Raw genomic sequence first — 24,531 nt, 5'->3', positions numbered from 1 at the left:
TTATTTTGCCAAACAGAACTCAGAAATTCTAATGTGCACCCTATAAACCGCATGAGCAGGAATGGAGAGGCAACACGAGGTAGCAAAGATCTTTTGAGCAAATAGTCATTTGTGGCAAACAGGTGTGACTAAACAAAGCAGCTAGTGTGGTTAGAAACGTGGAGGTGCTCAGGCTAGGAGTACATGCAGGTTTTAGTGGATCAATATTGGCTTCAGGAAATAAAAAAAAGAAACGGGTAAGTGATTTAGTGATTACCGATACGGTTCAGTTTTTGTCTTTCTGCTCTCCTTCTCTCTCTTGGTCAAGGGAACCCTCTTCCATAGCATACTCCAATCCCACGCTCCTCTAGCAAACCCATCTTCGTCACCACCCCCTTGGGGCACAATCTTAAAAGTGTTGCCATCTATGACATCTATGAGCGGCACAGTGCATGTGGTTCTGCGGGGCGGCGCGGGGGACGCGCGTGGGGAGAGAGGGGAGGCAAAAAGGACAGCGTTTAGACAACCATCCGCCACGCTCACAGGATGCAAACAGCTTTACCGATAAGGCTCAGTTCTATGCTTTCGTTTGGACTTTTCCTTCTGGCTTAACGGAATTCGTTTCCATAGCAAACTCCAGTCCCAGGCCCCTCTGGCAAAACCATCTTCATCCCCACCTTGTTGTGGCTCAATGGAATAATCATTCCCATCTATGTAATCTATTAGAGGTACAGTACATGTAGTTCTGAAACATTTATAGAAGGGAAAGAAAGAGCAAAATACAATTTCAGAAGAGTAATCTGTCTAATCTGAAATTTACACCATTAATTAAGTTTATAGAGCACTGTATACAAAAAGTCACTTGTAAACATACTACTAAAAAACTGAAGCCTCATTAGAAGAAAAAAGAGATGGTTTTTACATTGTTTTAAGATGTTCTAAAACCAAAAAAAGTTAGGTCTGATATGCTAATATATCAACTGGTTTAGCAGCACATTTTCCTTTATGTGGATTTCTTGATATTGGTCTTCTACTAAAGCACTGCTGGAGGCAACAGAGGAGTCCTCAGAGGGCCAGGGATTCTCACAGTATTATTATTTCCTGTGATTTCTATTCATATCAGATCTTAGCTGTCAACAAGTATGATAAACTCTTAGCTTTTACTAGTGTTGACACACATTTTCATTATACTGTCCTGTTCAAACGCCCTGAAAACCCATTAAGCTCTAAGGACAGAAAAACATTACTAGTGCTCTCCTAGAAGCAGTTTTCAGTAGAATTCTTCCTGTTTGATTTGCAATACACTCCTCATTGTGATCTATCACAAACAATATTCACCAAGGAAAAGACATTATATTGTTTTTCCCCACCACGTTTCTCAAATGAGTTTCCCAGTGACCTAGGCTGGAGCACTTCCACCTTTTTAAATGAAGCTCCAAGAGACAGGAAAGGCTGGGGGGAAGAGGCATGATAACTCCATGCTGTTCTTTGAGGCAGAAGCAGCAGCACCCTGGGTACCAGGGCATGGAAGGAGGCAAGCACTGTCTGCTGGCACAGTGTGCCTCAGCATCTCTGGTCCTCCAGCAGCCTTCACCTCTGTGGGAGAGCTGGAGGATGCCTCTAAAACCCCCTCTTCTCACCAGTCTTTCTTGTGTAAAACAGTAAAATACAAGCAATGGCAGCACACAAGCATTTCCATCTTCTTTCTAGTATCCTGGCCCAAACAGAGTCTTGGTTGAGTTACAGCCTTTAAAACACACAGAACCCAATTCTTCAAAAAAATTCTGGTAGCACAGCAGGTTAACAAATAGTTTTTAGGATTAAGCATCTATTTTATGGGATTGAAGAGTTTAAACATGCACATGGTTTCCTAAACACACATACCACTGACCACACAGTAGCACACAGCAAGAACAGCATTTCAACAGCTGGAAGAAATGAAAGCCCTGGGGATCTCACAGTGCAGGCACTTCCACCACAGACTCCCAGCAAGTGCCTGGGGCTGTGGCAGAGTCAGGCTCAAGCCTGGCCTCGCTTTGCTACAGACAAGGCTCCAAAGCACTTCAGAGGAAACAAATAACACCATACATCAAGAACAAAGATGAGAAAGCTATGAACTCTTGAGACCATGGGGGCTTTAAACTCCCATTAAACCAATACATTTATTGCTACTTTTTCTCTACCAAAAGCCAGAGGTTTTTTAGTTATTTTGTTCAGTCATGCTCCTTGTTCAGCTAGAATGGAACATTTCTACATTAGTGCCTCAAATCATTGTAGAAGACAAGAGTTATATACAATCTACTCCAGACAAAATATTCAGTATGCCTATTAAAATTACCTGGAGATTAATTTGCCTGACTATATTCCTTCCTCAATATGTATCTTTTATGCTGGGAGATAATATAATCATCATACAGAAAATATTGATATAGATATAAAAAATAATGACTGCAGTTTGAAAAGTGAAGATTATTACTGTGATTTTTACTTTCTAAAAGTCCAGACACTGGAAATAACAGAAGAACATTACCTGTCCTTAGATATAGGAGCTATAAGTGGTGCATACCAATTAATTCCCACCTCACAATGGGCATCAAGGTAAACCAAAACCTTTGAAAGAAAAAAAAAGAAAAGTAACTTGTATTTCTGTATAGAAAATCATTACTTGATTAAGCTTATTTACATTGAGATACAGTCACATTATAAACAAGGAAATGAAGATTAAATTAGTAAAATGAATCTCTTCTTAAAACATTATCAATAATTTTCACATATCTATTGAAGCCACCACAAGCTTTCCCCCAAAGAAAGAACAAAAGACAGACTTGTGAGTGAACTGGCTCCTACCTGTCCAAGTTTAGCCTTCTGGGCTCCAATGCTTCTAGCTTGGATCAAACCTTCTCTCCTCTCATTTCGAAATACCTTTACAAGGCCATTCCACTGCTTTATATAGTTATCCAGCCTCTCTTGTAAGTGTGCTATCAGATAACAAAGAAAAAAACTTGGTGAGGCTTAATAATAAAGAGTTTTGTACTCTTAATGTAAGCCAAAAATATCTACAGACATTTACAAGAACCTTTAACTTAACCATTCACAAACACTAAAACCAAGGAGATGAAGACCACTGACCTCAAGGCACAGGTTTTGAAGTGGTCAGCCACACCACGGGGAGCTGAGTGGACAACTCAGTCACTTCAACATATCACACAGTGGCTTTCAGGGTTTTTGTCTGTGTTCCAAGCAGCCAGAGCAGTTTCTACACTTCAGCACACAGTCTTTCCTCATCAGAGGATGACACATGTACAGCTGAAGGCACCACTCTTCAGTTAAACATTTCCCTTCACTCACTTTCTGCCTCACAAAATTTGATGTCAGTCTATTAATAATCTGGAAACCTGAGGCAGAATCTCACCATGCTCAAATTATTGCCCTCCTTCATGAAGACCTGCTCCTTCTTGTGGAGATCTTACTATAATCTTCTAATGAAATTAATGAGAATAATTGGAGGGGCAGAAATGATCATATTGAGGAGAAAACAAACCTTTAGCCAAAGGGTTTTCTATCAGTAAAGGGATGAGTGACTACACAAGAATCAAGATGAGCTATGCTTCAATGGTTTCAGATGTGTATTAGCAGATTCGTATTTGTCTTGGCCAAACTTCTCTGGAAACCACATTCCTACCACACAATTTGAGAAAAGGATCCTAATGTTGCTTAACATTTTTGCCCAGATATTCTGCTGAGAAAACTCACAAGGGCAGAAAGGCTGGTAATCAGGCACCTGCTGTTTGTGGGTATGCTGAGTTGGCTATTGGTGCTTGTTAAAAATCTATTTTTGTACTCAAAGGCTCAAAAGAATTGCCTACTCCAGTTTCAGTCAGGAACCAAAATAAGCCACCTAATCTACAGCTGAGGCATCCATGCACTGGTTTGCTTTGCAGCAGCTCCAGGGGGCTGATGGATGCCATGCCTGTGCTGATCCAGCACATGCAGAGGTGGAAGCAGGAGGATGTCCCTTCCAGCAGCAACATGACATCAGGTTACTTCAGAAGAAACATTTTCTGCAACCTGAATGAAAATGATGAAGTCTGGAGACTTCTGCAACTTATGTTTCAGTATGTTTTATATTCTTGTCAGCTGTATTAAAAATAAAAGTTTGAACAGAAGCTACATGTAACTGAAAAGGAAATAGTGTTTCTTTGGAAACGAAGTTTCCAATATTGAAAATTCAGCAATTCTACCGAAGAACAATATTTTGAAATCACTATCTTTTGATACTCTATTTATTCTTCCTCTCCATCTTTATAAAGAAAAAAGTTTTCTCAACCAAGTTTTATGTATTCTCCTTTCCCACACACATTTAAAATTTCTTTGGAAATCCTTGTGCATTAGGAAAACTTGAAGGATATATAAATGTCAAACTAGAGAAAGAACAAATTTATCACATATGCTGTAGAGAAGAACATGCCTTGTAATAAACAGAAAATCTATGATTTGATAGCTGTGATATAAATTTTTATAGGATAAAATCAACAGAATTTTGAGGTCGTACTGAAGTGGTACTAAGAGAATCTTTATACTACACCATTATTTATGCTGCAAATTCCAAGTATGTGTTACAGAAGGACTGTCAGGAATGTTTTAGAGATTTAAAACCTGAAGTTATTTCCAGCTCTCCTGCCTATGAGGCCAAATGTTTTACTTATCAAACGTTCAGCTATGTAAGGCTCACAGGGAGCTGTAAAAACCTGTCATATTGATTGTGTAAAGCTTTTCTACAGTACAAGTCTCAGGACTTTGCAGTCTATTATCTGAAACCATGCCAGGGTTAGCAGCAAGTGCTATTTCCCACAGGAAAGCTGAAATTTTTCCTCTTTCCCATTCTACAAAGCCTGCATGACAGTAGTATAAAAAATCCTGATACTTTTACAGTCAAAAATATTGCTTGGCCAGCATTAAATTTTGTTCACCTAGAATGTATATTTATGACATCTCTCAACTGCCTTACAGCAATCTGGTTTTTGTTCAAAAATGTATATTTTACCTTTCAAAATATTATAATCACCAATCTGGCCCTCCCCTGTTTGAGTTCCTCTCTCATGTCTAAGTGCATGATTAGAGCATGAATCAGTATCTTTCAAAAACACATGGTTTCTCCAAAGGATCTTGGGCACTGCAGATTACAAAGGGGGAGAAGGAGGAAAGCAGGTTTTTTTTCCTCTCAACTCATGGAGAGCAGTCTGAGAACTAGAAAAATGGTACCAGGAGTGCTTCCTAGAGCAGCTGCCTCCTGCCTGTGAGTACCCTGCACTGTTATACTGTTAAAGGTGGGGCTCTCAGCTCTAACACAAGCACTGAGTACTGCTTCAATCTCCCCATGGCAAGCATCTCTACACAGGTTAACAAAAACAATCCGTGCTGCCTGCCTATGCTCATTACTCCTCCTTTGGCTATCTAATGGGATGCTGCATCAGTTGGAAATACAGGTAACAATAAAGAACACATAAGTAAACACAAAAGGTAGACAAAGCCTTTAAATGCTACTAGGAACACTGGTATTTTTTAGCTCACAGCCACCCTTTACAAGTACACAGCCTACAAAAGCAGTTCCAGAACTTCTGAATGCTTCAGAAAACAAGCAAGCTGGTCCCCAAATACATAACAAGTGCTGGAGACCTAAACACACAACTGTAGCTGTAGGAAGCTTTAGAAAATACAGTTTTATGAATTCTCATTGCCCTTCCAGAACAGCTGTTTGCTTCACACAGCTAGCATTCACAGAAGAATAAACTGCTTCTATTGAGAATAGAAGAAAAACTGGGGGGGGAAAAAAGCCCCTGTGTAACAGCCTGGCCTCATTGAAACTGTGGTAGAAATTGCTGCAGCATTTCTTGGACTCTAACATGAATTAATACAGAGGTCTCCATAGAAAATTGAGATAGAATCATTCAATTAGCTTGGCAATCTTCTTGTTACTGTTCTCTTTGTGCTCTGACAAAAAATGCCAGGGTAGAATTCAGCACATATCTCTGCAAAGTTCTCCACAGTAAAAGCCTGCTGTTTGCCAGAGAGATTAAGGAAAGAGTGTCATTCAGCAAAAATACTGCTCCCAACCGACTTTACACTAAGAATTACAATAAAAAGACATTTTCCAAGCATTGCAACTGTTCATCCCTGTAAGATATAACGTATATAAGCTTTTATGCAGCTGTAACTCCCTTCTGATCAAAGATTTCTCATAAGGGGTTTTTAGGAGCCAGCCTTTAGAAGTGTTTGCAACTGCTGTGCTCCATTTTAATTTCATATCACTCGAGAGGGTGGCAGCTACGAAATAAGGACAGTCACAGTGAGCATGAGCAAACATCTACCCAGTCCAGCACATGTCACTCAGCACCAGGCTCCAGGAGCATAAGGTGGTCTCTGCTGGGTGGAAAGGCAGTCATGAAGCATGCAGCCTGAAAGTAGCTAGGGAAGAAGAAAATCCTGTATCTGTGCTGTCAGCATGACTTTTCTTCAGGCTGAAAAAGCAAAAAGCTACCAGCAGCTTTGCTGTGATTAAGAGTGTTTGTGTTTTGCAGATCTCCCAACAACTGGAGAGCTCTTCAGGCAGCTTGGCATGCTTTGCAGCCCATACTAGTTCATCCTTCTCTCTAGGGAGAAAGAAGTAGAGCAAGTTTCTGCTCTCCTGGCCATTTTTCATCTAGAACATAATTTGAATTAATGAAATTAAGTTAATTATATTTACCAAGTAATAGCCTAAAGCAATTTGAAGAATTATTATAGTGAACTAGTGCAATTGCAGCAAGGTGTTCAGAGTAATTCCAGTCCATGCTTGTCTTACCAGTCACCTATACCTGAGAAAACTGCACCTTGATTCAATTCTTTATTGAATTTTCTGATTTAAGAAAGTTATCTGGGCAATTGAAGTGTGAGAAATATAGAGTCAAGGATCTGCTGGATCTCAGGCTGTGTCTGCTAACCATTCATTTATGAGCAGAAAGCAAAAAAAAGTTCTGCATTAAAAAAAAATCGTTAAAAACACTGCTTTTGTTTAACAAATGTCATGTATTGGAAAAATAGTACAAGTTGTTATGCCAGACAAACTCATTCCATGAACTACATGTACATGGCACAGAGTCAGCTACAAGTCATGTGAAACCCAAGTATTGAGACCTATCATTAGTAAAAAGTCTGGTAAGTATTCTAGACACAATCAATGTCACAGTTACTTTATACAGCTAAGTCAGTCCTTGAACAGCTCTGAAGGAAAGCTATGATCCTAGCTGAAAAGCAAAAACACAACATATGTCTCCTGACTGAATTATTACAATTATATCCCTTAGGAGAGAAGATATTTTTGGTTTGTAGCATGTGTGTATATCCAAGCCAAATTCTCAACAGCTGTTAAGGGATACAGAAGACTATAATTTAGCATTCAGTATCTTTATTAGACTAAGCCAAATGTAGTCAAGTTTATAATACAGGTAACTGGCCCTGTCCTGTTACACCAAATAGCAAATGATACCTACCTATCTACAGGTAAAATGCAAAAAATGACACACAGCAACTATTTTTATACTGGCTTATATTCAAAAAAGGCTACCTCAACTATTAGTTAATGATTAATTAGTTAGTGATTAGTTAATTTTTAAAATTTGTAGTAAATGCATCCATAGAAAGAAACTACCATAAAATTGGAACTGGGAGAAGCCCAGATCACTTAACAGAAAGAAGAGTTTCAGGAGAGTCATCTGTTTTCTATGCCACTACACAATTCAGCTATTATGAAAACAAAGATGAGGGTATCCCGTGCCACTCACCAAGTTTGCCTTTGCTCAAAGCCACTGTCAACATTGTCTAGGAGAGACTGTCACCCCACACAGTCAAAATTATGTTTTTATTTATGTGTCTACTCTTCTTCTCTGTCAACATCTATTCAAGAACCATGCTACAACAAAATCTTACAAAATGTGCAGCTTTGATGCACTACTTTGAAATTTGTTTAAAAACAGTCTGTTTTCCTCTGTCTCAATCAACTTATATCTCTATAAAGGAGACCACTTTCAGTTCCTCTCTGCATTCAGCCTTGATGACACCACCATGAAAGGAAAAACAAACAGTGTATGCTTACATTTATAAGATAAGTACAAGTACATGCATCCTGACTATAAACCAAGATCAGAACGCAAATTACAAAGGAAGAAGAAAATCTCTGGACTTAAGCTGGTATGCAGGACTCAAAGAAAGGCAGAAATTAAAACACATTTAAATTCCTAAAAGCTTCCCCCTTCAATAAGAAACAATAAGCAGCTTAATATGATGTTTAATTAAAAAAGGATGTGAGAAATTAAAAATGTATTGAAAATTAATGAGAATAATTGGATAGCCTAGGTAGATTTTTATTATAGTTTAAAAAAATAGACTTCTGTATTCCTATATGCAAGAAAGGAAGCTTGTTACTCCTAACAGGCTTAACCCCTTTGATACTCTTCAACCTACTTGTTTCCACAAGAGCTAAGAGAGATACTGGTATCCCAATTTTCTTCTACATACTATCCAAAAGCTGTGGTAGAGATTTCAAAGGACTGTGAAGAAGCAATCTTTTCTCCCATAGTCAACTCAAACCATGGCAGATAATAAATCAAAAGAAAATATTTCAGGAAAAAAAAAAAATTCTTTTCTACAAGAAGTGTGTTAATATTCCAAATGTACCTTTGTTGCTAAAATCATCAATCAGAACAATTTCTGCCAAGTATTTTCTTGGTGTTCTCTTGATGACACTGTGGACTGTCCTCATGAGTGTGGACCACCCTTCATTATGGAAGACGATGACAACGCTGGAGGTGAGCAGGTTATCATCATAATGCCAGTATTTGCACCTGTAAAAAGAGTTGATTTTGTCAGTTTGCACACTGTGATTTACAGAACTGCTTAACAGCTATCCTTGTGCAAATGAAATCTTTGCTGACAGCTACCCTTCAGATTTAAGAGAGACAGGATATAGAAGGTAATACAGCTTAAGTGAATCACAGATACAGATACAAATAAAAATAACAAGAAAAGTAGACTGTCAAGCACTAGCTCCAGACCTGGTCCAATTTCAATGGGCTTCTTCCTTGAAAGACATGGCACATGGAGAAAAAAAATAAATACAAGAAAAGAGAGAAATAAAAAAACCAAACAAAAATAGTGCAGATGACTTAGGTCTTTTTTCCTGAGCAGCTAGAGATTATTTAGAAGCAAGCAACGTGAATAATTCCAATACCTTCCACACTTTCCAATACCTCTAAATCACATTTATCAACAATGGATTTAATTTCCAATTGTAATGTCCTTTTCCCCACCTGCATCCCTAAGTGATACTATTCAGTCTCCCTACAACCAGTCCAAGTATTTCCTTAACTGGAAGTTTCCCCTCCTGATGACTAGCCCCTTTTCCAACTAAAATAATATAGCTCCCAGCACCAAACAGAGACACGGCACTTTTGATTTCAATGGGAAAAATCCTTCCCTTTTTCATCTTTCAGCAAATCAAGTCTCTACTAGAGAGATTCTGACTTTCCAAAGACAGCTCTCATATGAAGAAATTATTAGTGACAAAGTTTCAAACTTATAGATGCACAAACTTCCCTAGTTATAGTTCTCTTTATACCACAAAAAGCTTAAGTGCACAGAAACATTGCTACTTTTGAAAAGAATTACCTTAATCATCAGAGATCAGCAGAGTTTCTGAAACTACATTCAGTTAAACATAGAAAGAAGTTGCCTAACAGATCCGTAGGTATTTAAAGAGTTTCTCTAGTGAAGGATGTATCTCACTTCTCAGTGCATCAATACACATTTCTCACTTCACAGAAAATAAAAGGCATTGCTAGAAATATACTATTAATTGTCTTCCCATGGGAAAGGAAAATTACAGAATCAAAACAGACTATAACAAAATTTTATCTAGTAAGGCATACAGTTTCTTAGGTGTGCTGTAAGCAATCTCTAAAAGTACAAATTACTGACTAAAATTCCTCAGCTCAATAGTTTTTATGCCTGAAGTAGCTGCAGCTAATCATAGTTACCAATAAAAAAAGTGCTAGACTGGCTGTTTAAAAGGTTCAGGCCATGGATGCCTTCCTTCCACAGATTCCTCTCAAAGATTCCAACTGATTACAGATTGCAGTACTTCCATTTGTAGCACAAGTATTTAAGCTGTCAACAACATACTTAGCCATCTGCAGAGATAAAATGGATACCCTACCTAGGTGTGTCAAGCAGGCTGTGTAGAAGGAAGATTTAATACACTTAATAACAGATTTATAACAGAACGGTGTTGCTTCACACATATATTCCCAGTACTAATTCTGGTGATATGGTTATGTTAAATGTGGAAAACAAGGCGTTGCACTTTCAAAAAAAACAGCATACCAGCTGAATGCCATTCAAGAGCTCTGGGTACAAGGTGGCAGAACAGCACCTTTTGTCTCAAAGGAGAAGGCAGGAGCTGATGCAGCCTGCACTGTGCTCCTGACCTGCACCTGCAGCAGTTTAGCTAGGGAACTCTTCTGCTTATTTCTGAATAAAAAGAGAGGGACAACTACAATGTTTCAGACTGCCTTTAAGAATAAAAACCAAAGAAAACCTTGAAAGAACTCAAATCTTACAGTGGTTTATTGCTCTCACTTCCTGCAGTATAGGTTAGTCACGTTTAGGAACAAAATGGTGAAGTGCATAAGAATGAAGGACAGTAAGTAACTCTGCATAATTTAAAAGAGTCAAACCTATTACAAAAGCCTGAACTGAAAACTACATCTATTAAGCATTATTTGATCTGTATTTAATACATTTTTGAAACAAACCCAGAGGTCTAGACAGACTTTTTGCTACACAGCCAACTTAAATCTCCTCAAATCGGGTGTTGCTAAATGTGCCATTTGCCAGCAGTGTTGCACTACATTTACATCTCTAGTAAGATCATGCTTCCAGCTTTTCCCAGACACTTTATTTCACTTATTAGACAGCCCATAGACCAATTCATCAAGCCCATAAACTCTGAGAGGTATCAGCAACACCCGTGCACAGTCTTCTTTCTCATCTTGAACTGAGAATTAGAGGTTTGATATAGCAGTTGTTTTAGATATGTGCAATTAATAAATGTTTTAATTTCTGTGGCAGTTTTTCTTTTTTCAAGAAATGTGAATGTTGCTCAGGTATTTGGGTGACAAAAGCCAGTAGCCTCAGCTCTTATTTGCTTCACATCTACAGGGAAGGAAGCAGGGAAAGCTTTCCTCAGTGGAGCCTTTCCTCAGTGGAGCAGCACTGACATCCAGTGGCTGGTGAAGCACATACCAAGAAAAGATAAATGCACCTTCCTTGTGTTTGAAGCTGAATTTTACAGTATGGGTTTTCTTGTAGATTTTAGGCACCAAAAAAAGGCAAAAAACATGCCTGAATTTCCAAAAATGCTCTACATTTTTAAAAGAGATGGTAAAGTAGATATGAATGTTTGGGCAAAAGCTGCAAGCTATTAAAAACTGGCACTGGCACAGATTCAAAGTACAGAAGGGTCTGTGACAAAGAGGATTTAAATGTTTCAACCTCTAGCTTCATCCCCTGGGTGCTTCATCCCCTGTCCACATACCAGCACAGTGCTCCTTCAGGTGTAGCCTGCAGGCCAGCTCTGACCATACACTATGCACCAAAGTGGTAAACAAAATCACTTAAAAAAGGTATTTTTAATTCTTATTGATAGAGCTGAGAGGATGGCACATTGCAGCAGATATGCAGGAATGTCAGGGTAGCATCCTTAAGCCAGGCTTGCCTCCAGACATTTCACATCACTTTTCCTGAGCCCTCTGAAGAGTTCTTGCATGGGGAAAGAAGAACAAGCGTGCACAGATTTACAAAGGGCTGGCAACACCTTCCCTGGGCAGTGCTGCGGGGAAGAGCTGCTCTGTTTGTGTTCCCTTTCCCTGGGGAACACATGGGTAAAAAGAAACAACACCTTCAGATCAGTCCATGAATAAGAACTTTCCATTCCACAATCAGCACTGATACTACTGGGGAAAACAGGGCTGACTCATCACCGAAGCAAGACGAAACCCTTCAGAAGGCACAGCTGTGATCTAATTGAGAAACAGGGTGAGTAATGTTTTTTCTGTCTACTAGCCTGCATACTTAGGATGTGAATTAGTCCTACTCCCTCTCCACCCCTGGAGGGAACAGCTCTGCTGGAGGCTGTGCCGTGCCAAGGTCCCTTATCCTCAATCACAAGGCTGTGCACCAGCCACAGCAGAGAGGAGTGCTTTTACAGGGGACCCTCTGCACAAGAAGCTGAGAATCTGGGCTTGGAGTGCTCCTTGGCTTGGGGAAACTTGTGCTCTTACAGCTCTGTATTCCTAGGATGTCCTGGGGCCCCACAGTTGTGACTGTGGGTACATGGTCCAAGGCTGGGATGCCCATACAAGCTCCCTGTTAGCTACCACTGAAGATGCAGTTATAGACTCAAATTTCCTCACGCTTAAAAAAAGCCACAAGTGGAATCTGCTTTTCCTGCAAGAGGAGCCCAACCACTAACAAAAATGCAACAGCTGGAAAAGGAGAGCACCTTGACAGCAATTTAAAGCTGAGCCTCATCAGATAGATACTTAGAGGGCAATTTAAGATCTTGAGCCAACAGAAGTGTTTCTCCTGTCATGCTGAACCCCTGACTTTGCCAGCATATCAGCAACCCAAGCTGCAGAAGAAGTAAGAGGTATTATGACTGTGTATCATGACTCTCCATCCTGATACAATTTTCCTTCTGTCAGCTCTCTGACTTGCACCTGCATGTACCAAGGACACATCAGTACATCAGGACACATCAGTGGATTTTAGAGCACTGTACTTGTGTGTTAAGACCAAAATGTACCAGCACAGATTCCTCCAAGAGGGCAGGCAGCTGCCATCAGCCAAAGAAGTTCCTAAAAAGCTGTTTAGCTATTGCAAGATGAGGGAACTGAATCAGTACAAGGCTGAAGGTCTCAATTTATTATTTATCCTGAAATCATAACCAACATTAAAAACTGGAATTTCTCTTCTCCATTAATATAGAACTGTTCACAATTTTAAATTGCATTTTAAATTTTATTTCACGTTTAAAGTGGTATGAAATTCATAGTTGTATTACCAGCTATTATAATTGCTTTATAGTGCATGCATTTTTCTCAACTCTTTGGAAGAGTCCAGCACAAGCAAATCCCAAAAAACAAGTTAGGAGATCTGTTTTCATTTTCAGTTTCCTTTTCTAGTAAGTCCTGTTCTTATCTTACAAGGAGACAGGCATCCAGCTGACAGCATGCTGTGTACATACTTTTAATAATGAATTCAGGGCTCCTTGTTGTTTTAGACCACCAATTTATTGTCACTACTGCAGTGAACTGAATCTAACCCCTAGGAAGATGGATGGGAATTTTTTCACAAAACACCTTCAACTGTTTGCTCATCTGTATGGTTGACATCACCAAGGTCATAGCTGAGACTGGCTGCTTAACACCTGCAAGTCAGAGGGATCATTGCCTAAGACTGGAGTAGACAGAACAGACAGATCACAGAACTGGGCATTTCTTTGTTAGGATACAACTAGGTAAATCTAATGCTAATAGTGGATTTGTCTAATACTGGATTTTACCTGTGAAGTCTTGCAGGGCATTTTTGTGCACCAGCAACATCAAAATAAGATTACGGTAGCGTACTTACAAAACAGGGGTTCTGAAAGAGAAGTAAACAGACAACCCAAGAAGGACAGATTGATCCACTGAATAATTTTTTTCCCTTCAGCAGACAGCAGCAAAACCTCTATTACACATTACCAAACAGCTTAAACCCATGCTGAAACAGCATTTGCTATTTTAAAAATAGCTACAAGCTTTGCCCATTTCCATTCCTGAAGTAACTTGCCAGGCTATGTGACTACATTTTATTATTAGTGCCCTTGGAAGCAAAAGCTATATCTACTGTATTTCTGAAAGCATCACAGTTTAAATCCAGGGCAAGGTTTGCACAGAAACCCAACATCAGGGATAACAAGAGAATGAAAGGAATAACATTTGCAATTTTTCTTAAAACATGATTCTTGCCCATACTGTCACTTATCCAACGCTGAAAAATTTGAAGCAATAAACACCACAGAGCAGGAAAGCTGGGTCCATAGGTGGCTAAAATAAAATCTTTTCCTTAGGGAAGGGGAAACTCCCATAAAGGGAGATGGAGCAAAAGCCCTCTGCTTTCCTGTTTTGGTTTAAAGGGAAGAAGACCTCACAGCTCTGGAGGCCTTCTGCAGTCCGGTGACACACTGTGGGTATCACAGGGAGACTGTGCCTAATTTTGGATTTATCAAATTTTTACAGGCTTTACCTAATGTAATAAACAACTAGAAAGAAACTTGAGGTAGTGAGCTCAGTCCCACAGAAATACTGTATTTTCACCATGCCTTATTCATCCTGAAGTTCCTACCCATGCTCATCTGGACTGCATTGTAACTTGTTATCAAGCATATTTATTTGAATGCCCTAGCACAGTACAGTTCTGGCTAATAGGAACAAGACAGAGCATAAGAAGTGCATTTCATTTTTTAGTTTCACATTCAGATGACGACTCATTTGACAAAATGATTCCTCCATGTGCCCCAGAATTTCTAGGCTGCAAGTTGGCACCTGGAGGGTTACACCAACAGCTGCAGGAAATCGCTCACACTCTTCTCTGCCCTTCCACTGAAGCCAAGGTTTAAGTCAGAATTTAAATATACTCCAGGTGCTGTTCTATATATATGTTTTTGTTGAGTAAGAGGTCATGTTCAGAGCTTGGTCATCTCATTTCAGATGCACACACAGAGAGGTAAGTAAATCCAACTACAGGTAACACACCTGGTGCCTCTGTCAACCTCTTTGTACTCTTAGGTTGAATTATTTCTCCCTCAGAACTTAACACTTGCCACGCTAGGAGCCAACACTAAAGAGACAAAGGATCCATTTTCTCTGTAGTTTTCATTACAGGGACCTGAAATGTTAAAAGGCTGGGTTCTGCTTTAAGGCAAATGCCTGGAATTTAAATCTTTCCTGACCACATGAGATGCTCTCACAATACATGCCTAATTACAATTTAAACACCACTTTTTTTCCCCTCCAGGAGTCTTGCCAGCAGTAAGGCAGCTGATAATCTGCAGTGGAAAGCTAGCCTCCCTGATTTAGTGTGACCACTATAATTCACCTGATTCTCAACTCCAGCTCACACTGAGATGCACAAAAATTTATGTGCACATTATAGAACTAGTTTTCTTTGTTACAGAACAGTTCCAGTGTATTATGTGGCATTGGAAGAAAAGATTTTCCCAAGGTAACATGTGAAATGAAACTAAGTCCCTAATGTTTAGTTTCCAATGATATAGATACCAAAAGTAATTACTGAAATCCTTTTTCTTGTAACAGTATCATATTGTAATTTGTAAAGTGCTATAATTAAGGAACTAATCACATTCCTCAAGAAAGCAGGCTCCACTCCAGAGCCTTTGTATTCAATCTTCTTAGCTACAACAAGATTGACTGGACAAGTAACTACTTACTGTAAGAGAACATATTAAATTCATGTTATTTGCCCAGAGTAATAATAAGGCTGTCCATTTCTAATGAGGAGCCAAGACTCATCTGCCTTATTTCATACCCTGAGTAATTAGTTAAAGCTAAAGATTCTGGTATTCTTTTACTCTGGTCTAGCACTACCAATTTTCTATAGAATTCAGTATTTTTAATAGCATTTGGTCCATAAAAAGGGTCCAAGCTGGTACCATCAAACTATCATAGGAAAAATACTTTTACTAACAGCTCTGTCTTACTATCACACAGCTCTGCATGTATGTACTCTTGGTAAAATTAGAAGTCTATTTTTTTGCAAGAATTCCCTCCTTTTTTTATACCAAAAATAATTGAAAAATTGAAAAAACAAACACCCTTCAAAACTACATGTGCAATTTTTAAAAACAAGCCAATTCTCATTCCCTTTTGTTCTATAAAACGAGCTGCAAAAACAGTTGTCCAAAAATACATTTCTGTATGCACACAATATTGTACTCAAGCAAGGAAGAGTTACCTTCTCAGGTTTTTCAACAAAAGCTCATTGCCAGTTGCTCTGTTTGAAGTCAAAGGTGACCTGTGGCAACAGATCCAATTATTCAAGTACAAATTTGTATGGCCCAGGGGCTATGCCCTGTAATAGCAATAATGGCTTTATAAAGGAAAACTCAAACTGGATTATCCACAGAAGGAAAAAACACTTAAAAATATTTATTCTGCCGCAATCATACTGACAGATGTGTGTGGGTGATGCAGCTGAAATTCTGGCTTGCTCTGATGAGTAGACAGCAGCTATTTATTGTCATATTGAAAAAAAAAAAATCCAGCAAGAGATTAATTTGTCTCATGCCATAAGCATTAATGATGCTACCTTTCCCAGTCAAACTATTCTGGATAAAATTCCTTCAAAACTTGTCAAAAGAAGCTGTCAAAAAAAAAAAAAAAAATCTAGCTTAAATAAAGCCATAAGACTAAAACCTTCTGGGTCAGTAAGAATAATCTGTAAGCATGCCTTCCATGGGTTGGATAACAACAGCATATCAAGCCTGAGCAAAGCATATTGAGCTCTAATCCTTTCTTTCAGCCAACACAGTTAATTACCCTGGCACGAAATCTGATCAGCAGTATGAACATCCCTGGCTTAAGGGCTCTACAGTAGTGCAAGTTTGTTAATAGGAGAAACAGGGAGTTTCACACATCACTCAAAACACACTGTAAGAGAATGCTTCTTGACTTCAAAAGTGCAATAAGTACTTGTCTCAAACCCAGCAAGATACAGGAATGAAAATGGCAGGTGTGGACAGGAGTGTTCTACTGTGAAAGTGGACTTCAAAAAGGAAAACCTACATTGATTCTCAGTGCTTCAAAACTAGATGTATAAAAAGAGGCTACTGCAACTAATGCATCATAGGTAAGTATTTTTAGATTTCTAAAATGCAGATTCCTTGGAACATCTTGTACTTTCTTTGGTCTTGTGTAACCAGGTGTAGCTCCTGTGAGCCATACACTAACCAGCCTCTTTTCAGAGCTCTACATCTGTGGTCATCAATGGTTTTGTCCATCAGGCAGTCTTGTCTCTCTTTTTGACTCTTCCATGCATTATTTACATGTCTCCTTATATCTGCCACAAGAAGTTAATGATTTTGGGTGCTACAAACTTGTCAAAAAGGGTCCAGGAATGGCATCTTTGAGGACAAGCTCCCCAAAACACATAGGTGCCATTCATTCCCACATTCAATAAGTCAAACAAGCATGGCAGAAAACCCACCTGGCTGCACCAAGAACTCTAAAGGTAAGTAGGAAAGGTAGAGGCATGGACTGGCTACCTAGAAGGAGTACAGAAATACTGCCTGAGCTCATGAAGAGAGCATTAAAGGCAAAGTTTTGTAGAAATCCGTAAGATGGAAAGGGCAATGAGAAGAACTTGTAGGCTAAAGAAAGACTAAAGAAAACACGAGTTTACTGATAAAAGAGATGAAATTTTTTGTCAAAGAATACATAAAAGACCAAGACATTCAACATCTGATTTGCTAGACTGTTTGCTTGAAAAGTTTGCTGTCACACCTCCCAAGTCCCTGAGTCTAGGGACAGCCTGCAGAAGAGAAAGCATATCCACCACAGAGGTGAGTCAGGGACCACTTCCTTGACATACCACAGCAAATGGGATACACACAGCACAAGTCCATGGGAGTGGGTGGATGGCACCAGAGGGCACTGAAGAAGTTTGAGATGTCATTGTGAGAACATGCTCTACCATATTTACAAGGCCTTGGTGCTTGACTGGTATCTGAGGACTAACTAAAACAAGCTCTGGCCCACCTTCAAGAAGCAGGATCCAGGAAACAATGACCTTGAATTCATTAGCACTGACTGAAATTTTTGGAACTGATTAACTTTGGTTAACTTTAGTCCATGAAGGACTGCCTTCTGTGAGAATAACTCAGAGCCAGTTTATTAAGTTTAAATGTGCCAGGGCTTGTTTAGTATAAGGTCAAGGGGAAGCCATCAACAGAACCACACAGAAGTACTGGATGTCCAAGAAAGAGTAGGACAGCACCTCTGTATGGAAGAATTGTGATGTGTAGGGAAGGATCAGAGTGCCTGACAGGACAGAACACACAGGCAGGAGACACCTTCTTTTGAAATAGGGAGTTGTGAAGAAGGAAAGGACAGCATGATTAAAAACCAGGTGCTGCTAGCAGTAAGACACACATTCTTTAAATGCACAGGGTGGTGTCCAAACAAGGGAAACAGAAATGAGCATTAATTCATGCTAAGTGCATGTAAGTAATAAGACAGAGTAAAAAAAAACCTCAAAACCAAAGTTTGAGAAATGGCTTACTGAAGTATGAAAGCTGCTACTGAAATATTTTTTTCAAACACCAGAAGTAGGATGCCTGCCAGAAAGTCTGCTGGGCTGATACATGATCAAAATGAAAAGAGATCACTTCAGAAGCAGGAAAGCTAAATTAAGTATTTCTGTTGAACTCTTAGCAGTGCCCAATGCCAGACACCCTGAGAAGAGAACAAAAATAAGGGTAAGTACACAGTGATACTTCTTACTAAATAGTCCTATTTTCAGATAATCTGCATGATAGCTTCTGCTGGAATATTCTGCCATGAATAGCCTCATTGCCTTTTTTAAAAACAAACCCAGTATTTCCTAAACAATGCAACATGAATTGACAAACAATTGTAGTGCACTGCTGACTCCAGTCTTGTTATCAAACACAGGAACACACAACACCAATTTTTATCAGAGTTCTGAGGTTCTAGAATAGAAGCTAGTAATAAATAACAAAATTAGAAAACCATAGACACAACTTTTGTGGAAATAAAGTCATGCCACAGAAAAATATTATAATCTTTTGAAGAAATCAAAAATTATGTGGACATGAGTGAGGCTATACTTCCAAAGCATTTGATGAGGTTCTTTGGCTTCTTTACAGGCACGGCTCTTCAAAGTATGGTACATCTCTTAGGCCAATAACTGCTAAAGTCTGTTCATTCCAAATTGTAAGCAAGTTTGTGACTTCAGCAGCATAAATGACTGTGCTGGGAGCTAAGCAGTCCACCTCCTCTTCCAGGTCATTCCTGAACAATAGGAAAGTTCTTGCTAGTTGCAATTAAAATGACTATAAACAGCTGCAGAATAATTCAAGAACACTATTGAGGAAATGAGCCAGCAGGAGAGCTCAGTGCAAGTGCAAATGATTGTATATGGAGTGTTAGATCACTCAGTGTTTATATTCAGTGACAGATCCTAAACTCTGCATTACCACTGGGGGGAAAAAAAAGTTAAAAACATCTTGGAGTCAAATGTGGATAGGTCTTTCAGAATTTTAGCTCAGAGTTGATGAAAAGGGAAATAAAATAGCAGGAATAATAAGGATGGAACATGAAACAATTATACAGCAACTTCATGGAGCTATCTCTGCTATTCCTGTATCACAGGGCAGCAGAGTCACAGAGGCACATAACAGTATCTGGATCTGGGAGAAGAGGTTAAACAAGCACCACATTCTGCAGCCACTGACTCAGGATGTCATTAATTTCAAGACTATGAACGCATTCAAAAGACAAGTCTGTGCACAGAAAGAGGTCTCTGAAGCATGACAACCCCATTGCAATTTTTGGCTCCAGTGCCCCAGTGCACTGGCTGCCAGGAATGATGCTTATCCATTCTTGTATGTTTTCTCATCAGCATATGGTTTTGGCCAGAGCTCAAGTTGTCAAGAGAAACAATCACTGGTCAGACCCAGTACAGATGCATTTTCAAAAATTAAATTTTATTTTAAAACACTCTGGGCGAGTGGATCATTATACTGGTTAAACAACTAAATTCTTGTTATTCCTAGCAGCAATTCTCCACAGTTATCTCTTGGCTTTTCTTTGAAAAACATACCTTGTTACCTGACAGTACTCACTCTCAAACCTAGGTCCCTTTTTTATTTCCTTAGCATGGTGTATTTATCTTGTATACAAACTAATCCAGAAAATTTATCACTCTATTTTTACTTCAGCTCTACCTCAGTGCAGACGCCTGAACACACATAAAAAAAAAAAAAAAAAAAAAGAAAAAAACCCCATATATATATATATATATATATATATATATATATAATTCAGGGAGCAATTAATTAAATTAATATAATTCTTTCCAACAGCTAACATTAATTTTATTGCAGGTCTGCTAGGAAGCAAGGATAATGTGTAATATCCAATATAAATGACTGCTCTTAAGGGGCTGCCACCTATCAGGATGATAAAAATAGATCCAAAAAATGTAAAAGTCACGAAGTTTAAATAAAAAAAATTTCTTCTAGCTACTGTAGAGAGGTTTAGGCAGGGTTTGCTAAGCCTCCTCTATTTCTTTGCTGCTAGAAATAAGGTGGAAAACAGGTATTTCTCTACCATAATCCAATTTATGTTCCCCCTGGCCCTCTTGCAGAGTGCTGAAAGACTGCAGTGAGATGAGCCATCTTCTAAATTTTGTACACTGACTTTTACATACCCCCATACATTCTTGATTTTTTAAACCAAATTTATGACTTGTTGTATGTCAACACAAGTGCTGGGCATCAACACTGACATACATTGGTTAAAATCCATAAGCTAAGCATATGTGATACTGGCAAAACAGAAATATTCTAATGTACCTGACAAAAAACTTCAAGACACCATCCAGAGTCATTCCTCTCTACAGGATACAGCAGGAATTAAGGCTTTTTACAGCAGCTGAGACTGCCCAGAATTTCCTACTGAATCAATAAAGGCAGCTGGCAAATGATCCTGGCAACATGTCAGACTACAAAGTCAGATCCAAACATAGCAGAATTGAATCTCCCTTTACTGGCATTTCTTTCCTCTTCTCCTTCCAGCAGGGACAAGCCCTGAGGCTACATGGCTTTTAAGCTGAGAGAGACAGTTCTTGCAGCAGCACTATTCCACTCCTGCTAGCACAGCCTGGGAAAGCATTTGGCATGCTTCACTGAACAAACCTGACTGCACAGGATAATGCTTTGAAATTCAGATGCTTGAAGAGAGAGAGGTCTGCCATCTATGAACAAATAATTCAGTCTTTACCAGAAAGATCTTCCTCAATTAGCATTGCCAAGATGCTATTAACAACAACAACAAAATTACTATATTGCTCTTTGGTAGGATTAAAATCAACAGTGGGAGGAAAATAAATGGTGCATCCAAAAGGTAATCTGCTACCTTTTGCTGCATTTCTCTCTGGTGTTGGAGAGCAAGCAGGAAAGTGAGCATGTGGGAGCCTGAAAGCATATAGCAATATCAGCCAATCTCACACTGCTTCCCCTCTCTTCCATTCCCAGGAGACAGGCAGAAGCTAAAAACCTTTAACCTACTTAAGCAATTGCAAGCATCCCAAGTATTCAATACAAAAAATAAGGGATATAATGTTGTCTGAAAGGTACCTTTTGTTCACATTTTTTTTTCCACGTTGTTTTGTTTGCTTGCTTAGAACGTTAAATCATTAAATACTAAAACCTAACTGATTTGAGCTGCTGGCTTTGACCTCCACAAAGGAAACAGTTTCTAAAATTCATCTTTTCATGGCTGTCCCTCCTCTTCCTCAAAGTATTTTATCATTTTTTGGGAATATCTATTTATAAATGTCCTTCAGAACACAAGACAAATTGTGAGATTATGCCAAAAATACTTCAGGAAGTTACAAGGCGTGGAACTATCTGAGAGATACTGTATGATCTCTGATGCCCTTCACCTTGAGTAAAAATGAAGGGGAGGGAGTACTTGAGTTCTGCTGCCAAGATACAGCAACTCACCTGGGCAGAGGCAGCCCAGTCCCACCTGCACGTTGCCATCTCTGCTTTGCTGTCCTTAAAGAGTGAAGAAATGCCTCAGCAGAAGCAGAGTGTCTAGGGAAGAAGCTCTTAAAAAGAAAATGCTGACCTAACCAGGTTACCCAGAACATTCCTTCCCTTTCAGAAAAATCTCTTTAGTATCAAGGACTGACTTATGAGCACAGCAAAGAAAGAAAAACAAAGTGAACCCCCAGGACAGGTGTCACTTCCTTGCCACCAACAGCAGACAGACATGGTCCTCTCCTCTGACTGCCAGCAAGTGGAAACCTTTAGAAAGTCACCTGAGGAACACAGCACAAAGAAGTGAAATGCTGCACTCTGTGTGCTTCAGTTGCTTTCAATGAGTGCACACCACACAGCAAATTCAAGCAGTAGCACATGCATGGGTATGAGTCAGACCCACAGCTGGTCAGTTCTCTCCTACCTTGCAAAATGAAAAAAGCACCCACCATAAAAGACCAGAGCAGAGCCCAGTAACCAGTCAGTGAACCACCAACAGATTATTTACCACAGCTGGAACATACAGCCCAGAGACTGGCACCCAGTCCAGGGGCAGCATAGCTCCATTGCTGGGGATGAGGGGGAAGTGAATCTGCAAAGTACTTAACATCATATCTAACTTCATACACTGCCCACAAAACCAAAACACTGACTAAAAAATACCCTACCATTAAATCAGTTTGCTCAGAAACCTGTCCCTAGCTGATACTTAACAAGGACAATTATATAAAATGCAGGTTAACCTGAGAGCAAAACTGGCTTCAACATATATCAAAAGTCAGAAAATACTGTGTAAACCTGCTAGTAATTCTTCAGCAAATGTTAGTAACTTTCCAGAATTTTCCCACAACAAACTAGACACACTTTCAGCAAGTAAATGAAAGTTTTTTCTAAGATTGCTTTCCTCTTCAGGGAGAATGCTGTGAGAAACTGTTGGAAGACTACTCCAGCCATCACCATGACAGATCCATACTTCTGTTATTGCAGGTAATTAGGCAGTGTTATCTAAAGAGAACAGTATTTCCTTGTTTCTGTTCTCTATTTATAGTCCATTTTAAAGGCACCAGGGTAAATCAAAACTGAATAAACTAACTAGTAAAGATAATCCTTCCTTCTTGAAGATAAATCTTAAGAAATTATGGATTGAGAAAAGATATGACAATGAAGACTATGGCTAGACATGGAACATGGAAATACATGCAATTAGGCACTAAAACAGATGACTTCAGAGATAAACCACTACAGCTTAAGTATTCATGGAAGGAATCATTGCAACAGCATTAACATGGTATAGTACAGCACTCATGCCTTCAGTACAAGAAGCTTTAAGTGGCCTAATAAATAGTATTTTAAGCATCAATTCAGATATATGGAAAGCAAATAACTGAATCCCATGAAAACAGAACTTAAAGAAAAGCAAGGGTTTGCTTACTCCTCTTGACGCAAGTCGTTAACGCTCCGATCTAGTGAGATCATGTCACTTGCCACCATGTTAAACCCAAACTCCTTAATGCTGGCTTGAACAGATTCTTTGTAATCTGGTCCCAAAACATATGGCTTCGCTTCCTCTCCAGGGCCACCAACAACTCCATGAGGCTCAGGCTCTTTGGGTTCAAAATTGCCAAGGACTCCAGGTCGTAACACAGGGTCTGGGTATGCAGATGTCTGAGGTTTAAATGTGAGATACTGCCTCTGGATGATGTTTTGCTGCTTGTTGTCAACACCATGATGATTTAGTTCATTTTTCACCTTATTTTTCCTTCGAATGGATTCCAAGTCCACTTCCACACCTTCAACATGAGGCCAAGGTACCACAGGTTTGAACTTCTCATTTCCTAGTCCATTGTCTCCTTTGTTTGGCAGGGGTCTGTTGGCTTCTTTGTCATCCTATATACACACACAGAGAAACAGCAGACCATATCAATTGATGATCCTTTTATATACATCCAGTAGCATAATGCACCAAGAGTTGGTACTAAATATATGTTGAGCAAGTATGGAGAAGTCTCTGTTGAGGGGGCTCAATGAACACTTTTTACTAAAGCTACTGACTGCTGAAGGACATCACCAGCTGTTGTCCACACTTACCTTGGTGAGTTGGTCTTGGAAATGACCAAATGCCCAAAGCATTCCCAAAGACCAAACACCCATGTAGGACATGATCACCTGAATGCAGTCTGAGCTGTAGTTCAAACCCATGTGCAAGGGGCACTGACAGAGTGTTTTATGAAGGAGAAGGTGACAGGGAGGAAAACAGTGCCACAGTCCACAGCATGGCATCCTTGGTCCCACTGTGGGACAGGAGGTATTCCTGAGGTTTCTATGGCTCAGACCTCTGCAGGGTGTCAGTGGTGCCTAAAAGCAGCCTCAGCTGGGAAAGAGTGCTGTATCTGTGAGCAATGGCACACTCACCTGTGGCAGCTGCCAGTCACATATAATCCCTGCTCTCCACACACCTCCCTGTCCCCCTATCTCGCTCCCACCAGCTCCTCCCTCTGCTGCAGCCAGCTGATTTACAGCTGAGGTTGACACTGATGGCATTGGGGACAGCAGGCAGAAATGGGACCAGCTGCATGGCCACAGGCAGACCTGCCTGGGGAGGCAGTGCT

The 24,531-nt window shown here is 39.6% G+C and overlaps 1 protein-coding gene across 2 annotated transcripts in view; it reads right to left on the bottom strand.

Moving 5' to 3' along the window:
- Positions 1-24,531, bottom strand: part of GALNT7 (polypeptide N-acetylgalactosaminyltransferase 7) — a 69,124-nt gene that overhangs the window by 15,269 nt on the left and 29,324 nt on the right. Inside the window, exons 2-6 of one of the 2 annotated variants that reach the window (XM_056490386.1) lie at positions 23,355-23,809; positions 8,692-8,858; positions 2,827-2,957; positions 2,510-2,589; positions 542-724 (exon numbers count right to left, since the gene is read on the bottom strand). In XM_056490386.1, the coding sequence (XP_056346361.1) occupies positions 542-724; positions 2,510-2,589; positions 2,827-2,957; positions 8,692-8,858; positions 23,355-23,809 (1,016 nt within the window). Of the gene's footprint in view, positions 1-256; positions 440-541; positions 725-2,509; positions 2,590-2,826; positions 2,958-8,691; positions 8,859-23,354; positions 23,810-24,531 lie in introns of both variants that reach the window. The other variant, XM_056490385.1, reaches the window with a different exon arrangement.

The sequence above is a fragment of the Oenanthe melanoleuca genome, chromosome 4, assembly GCF_029582105.1.
Source record: "Oenanthe melanoleuca isolate GR-GAL-2019-014 chromosome 4, OMel1.0, whole genome shotgun sequence".
In the NCBI taxonomy this organism is placed as follows: Eukaryota; Metazoa; Chordata; class Aves; order Passeriformes; family Muscicapidae; genus Oenanthe; species Oenanthe melanoleuca.
Note: the sequence above shows the minus strand (reverse complement) of the source record. Positions and strands in the feature narration are given on the sequence as shown.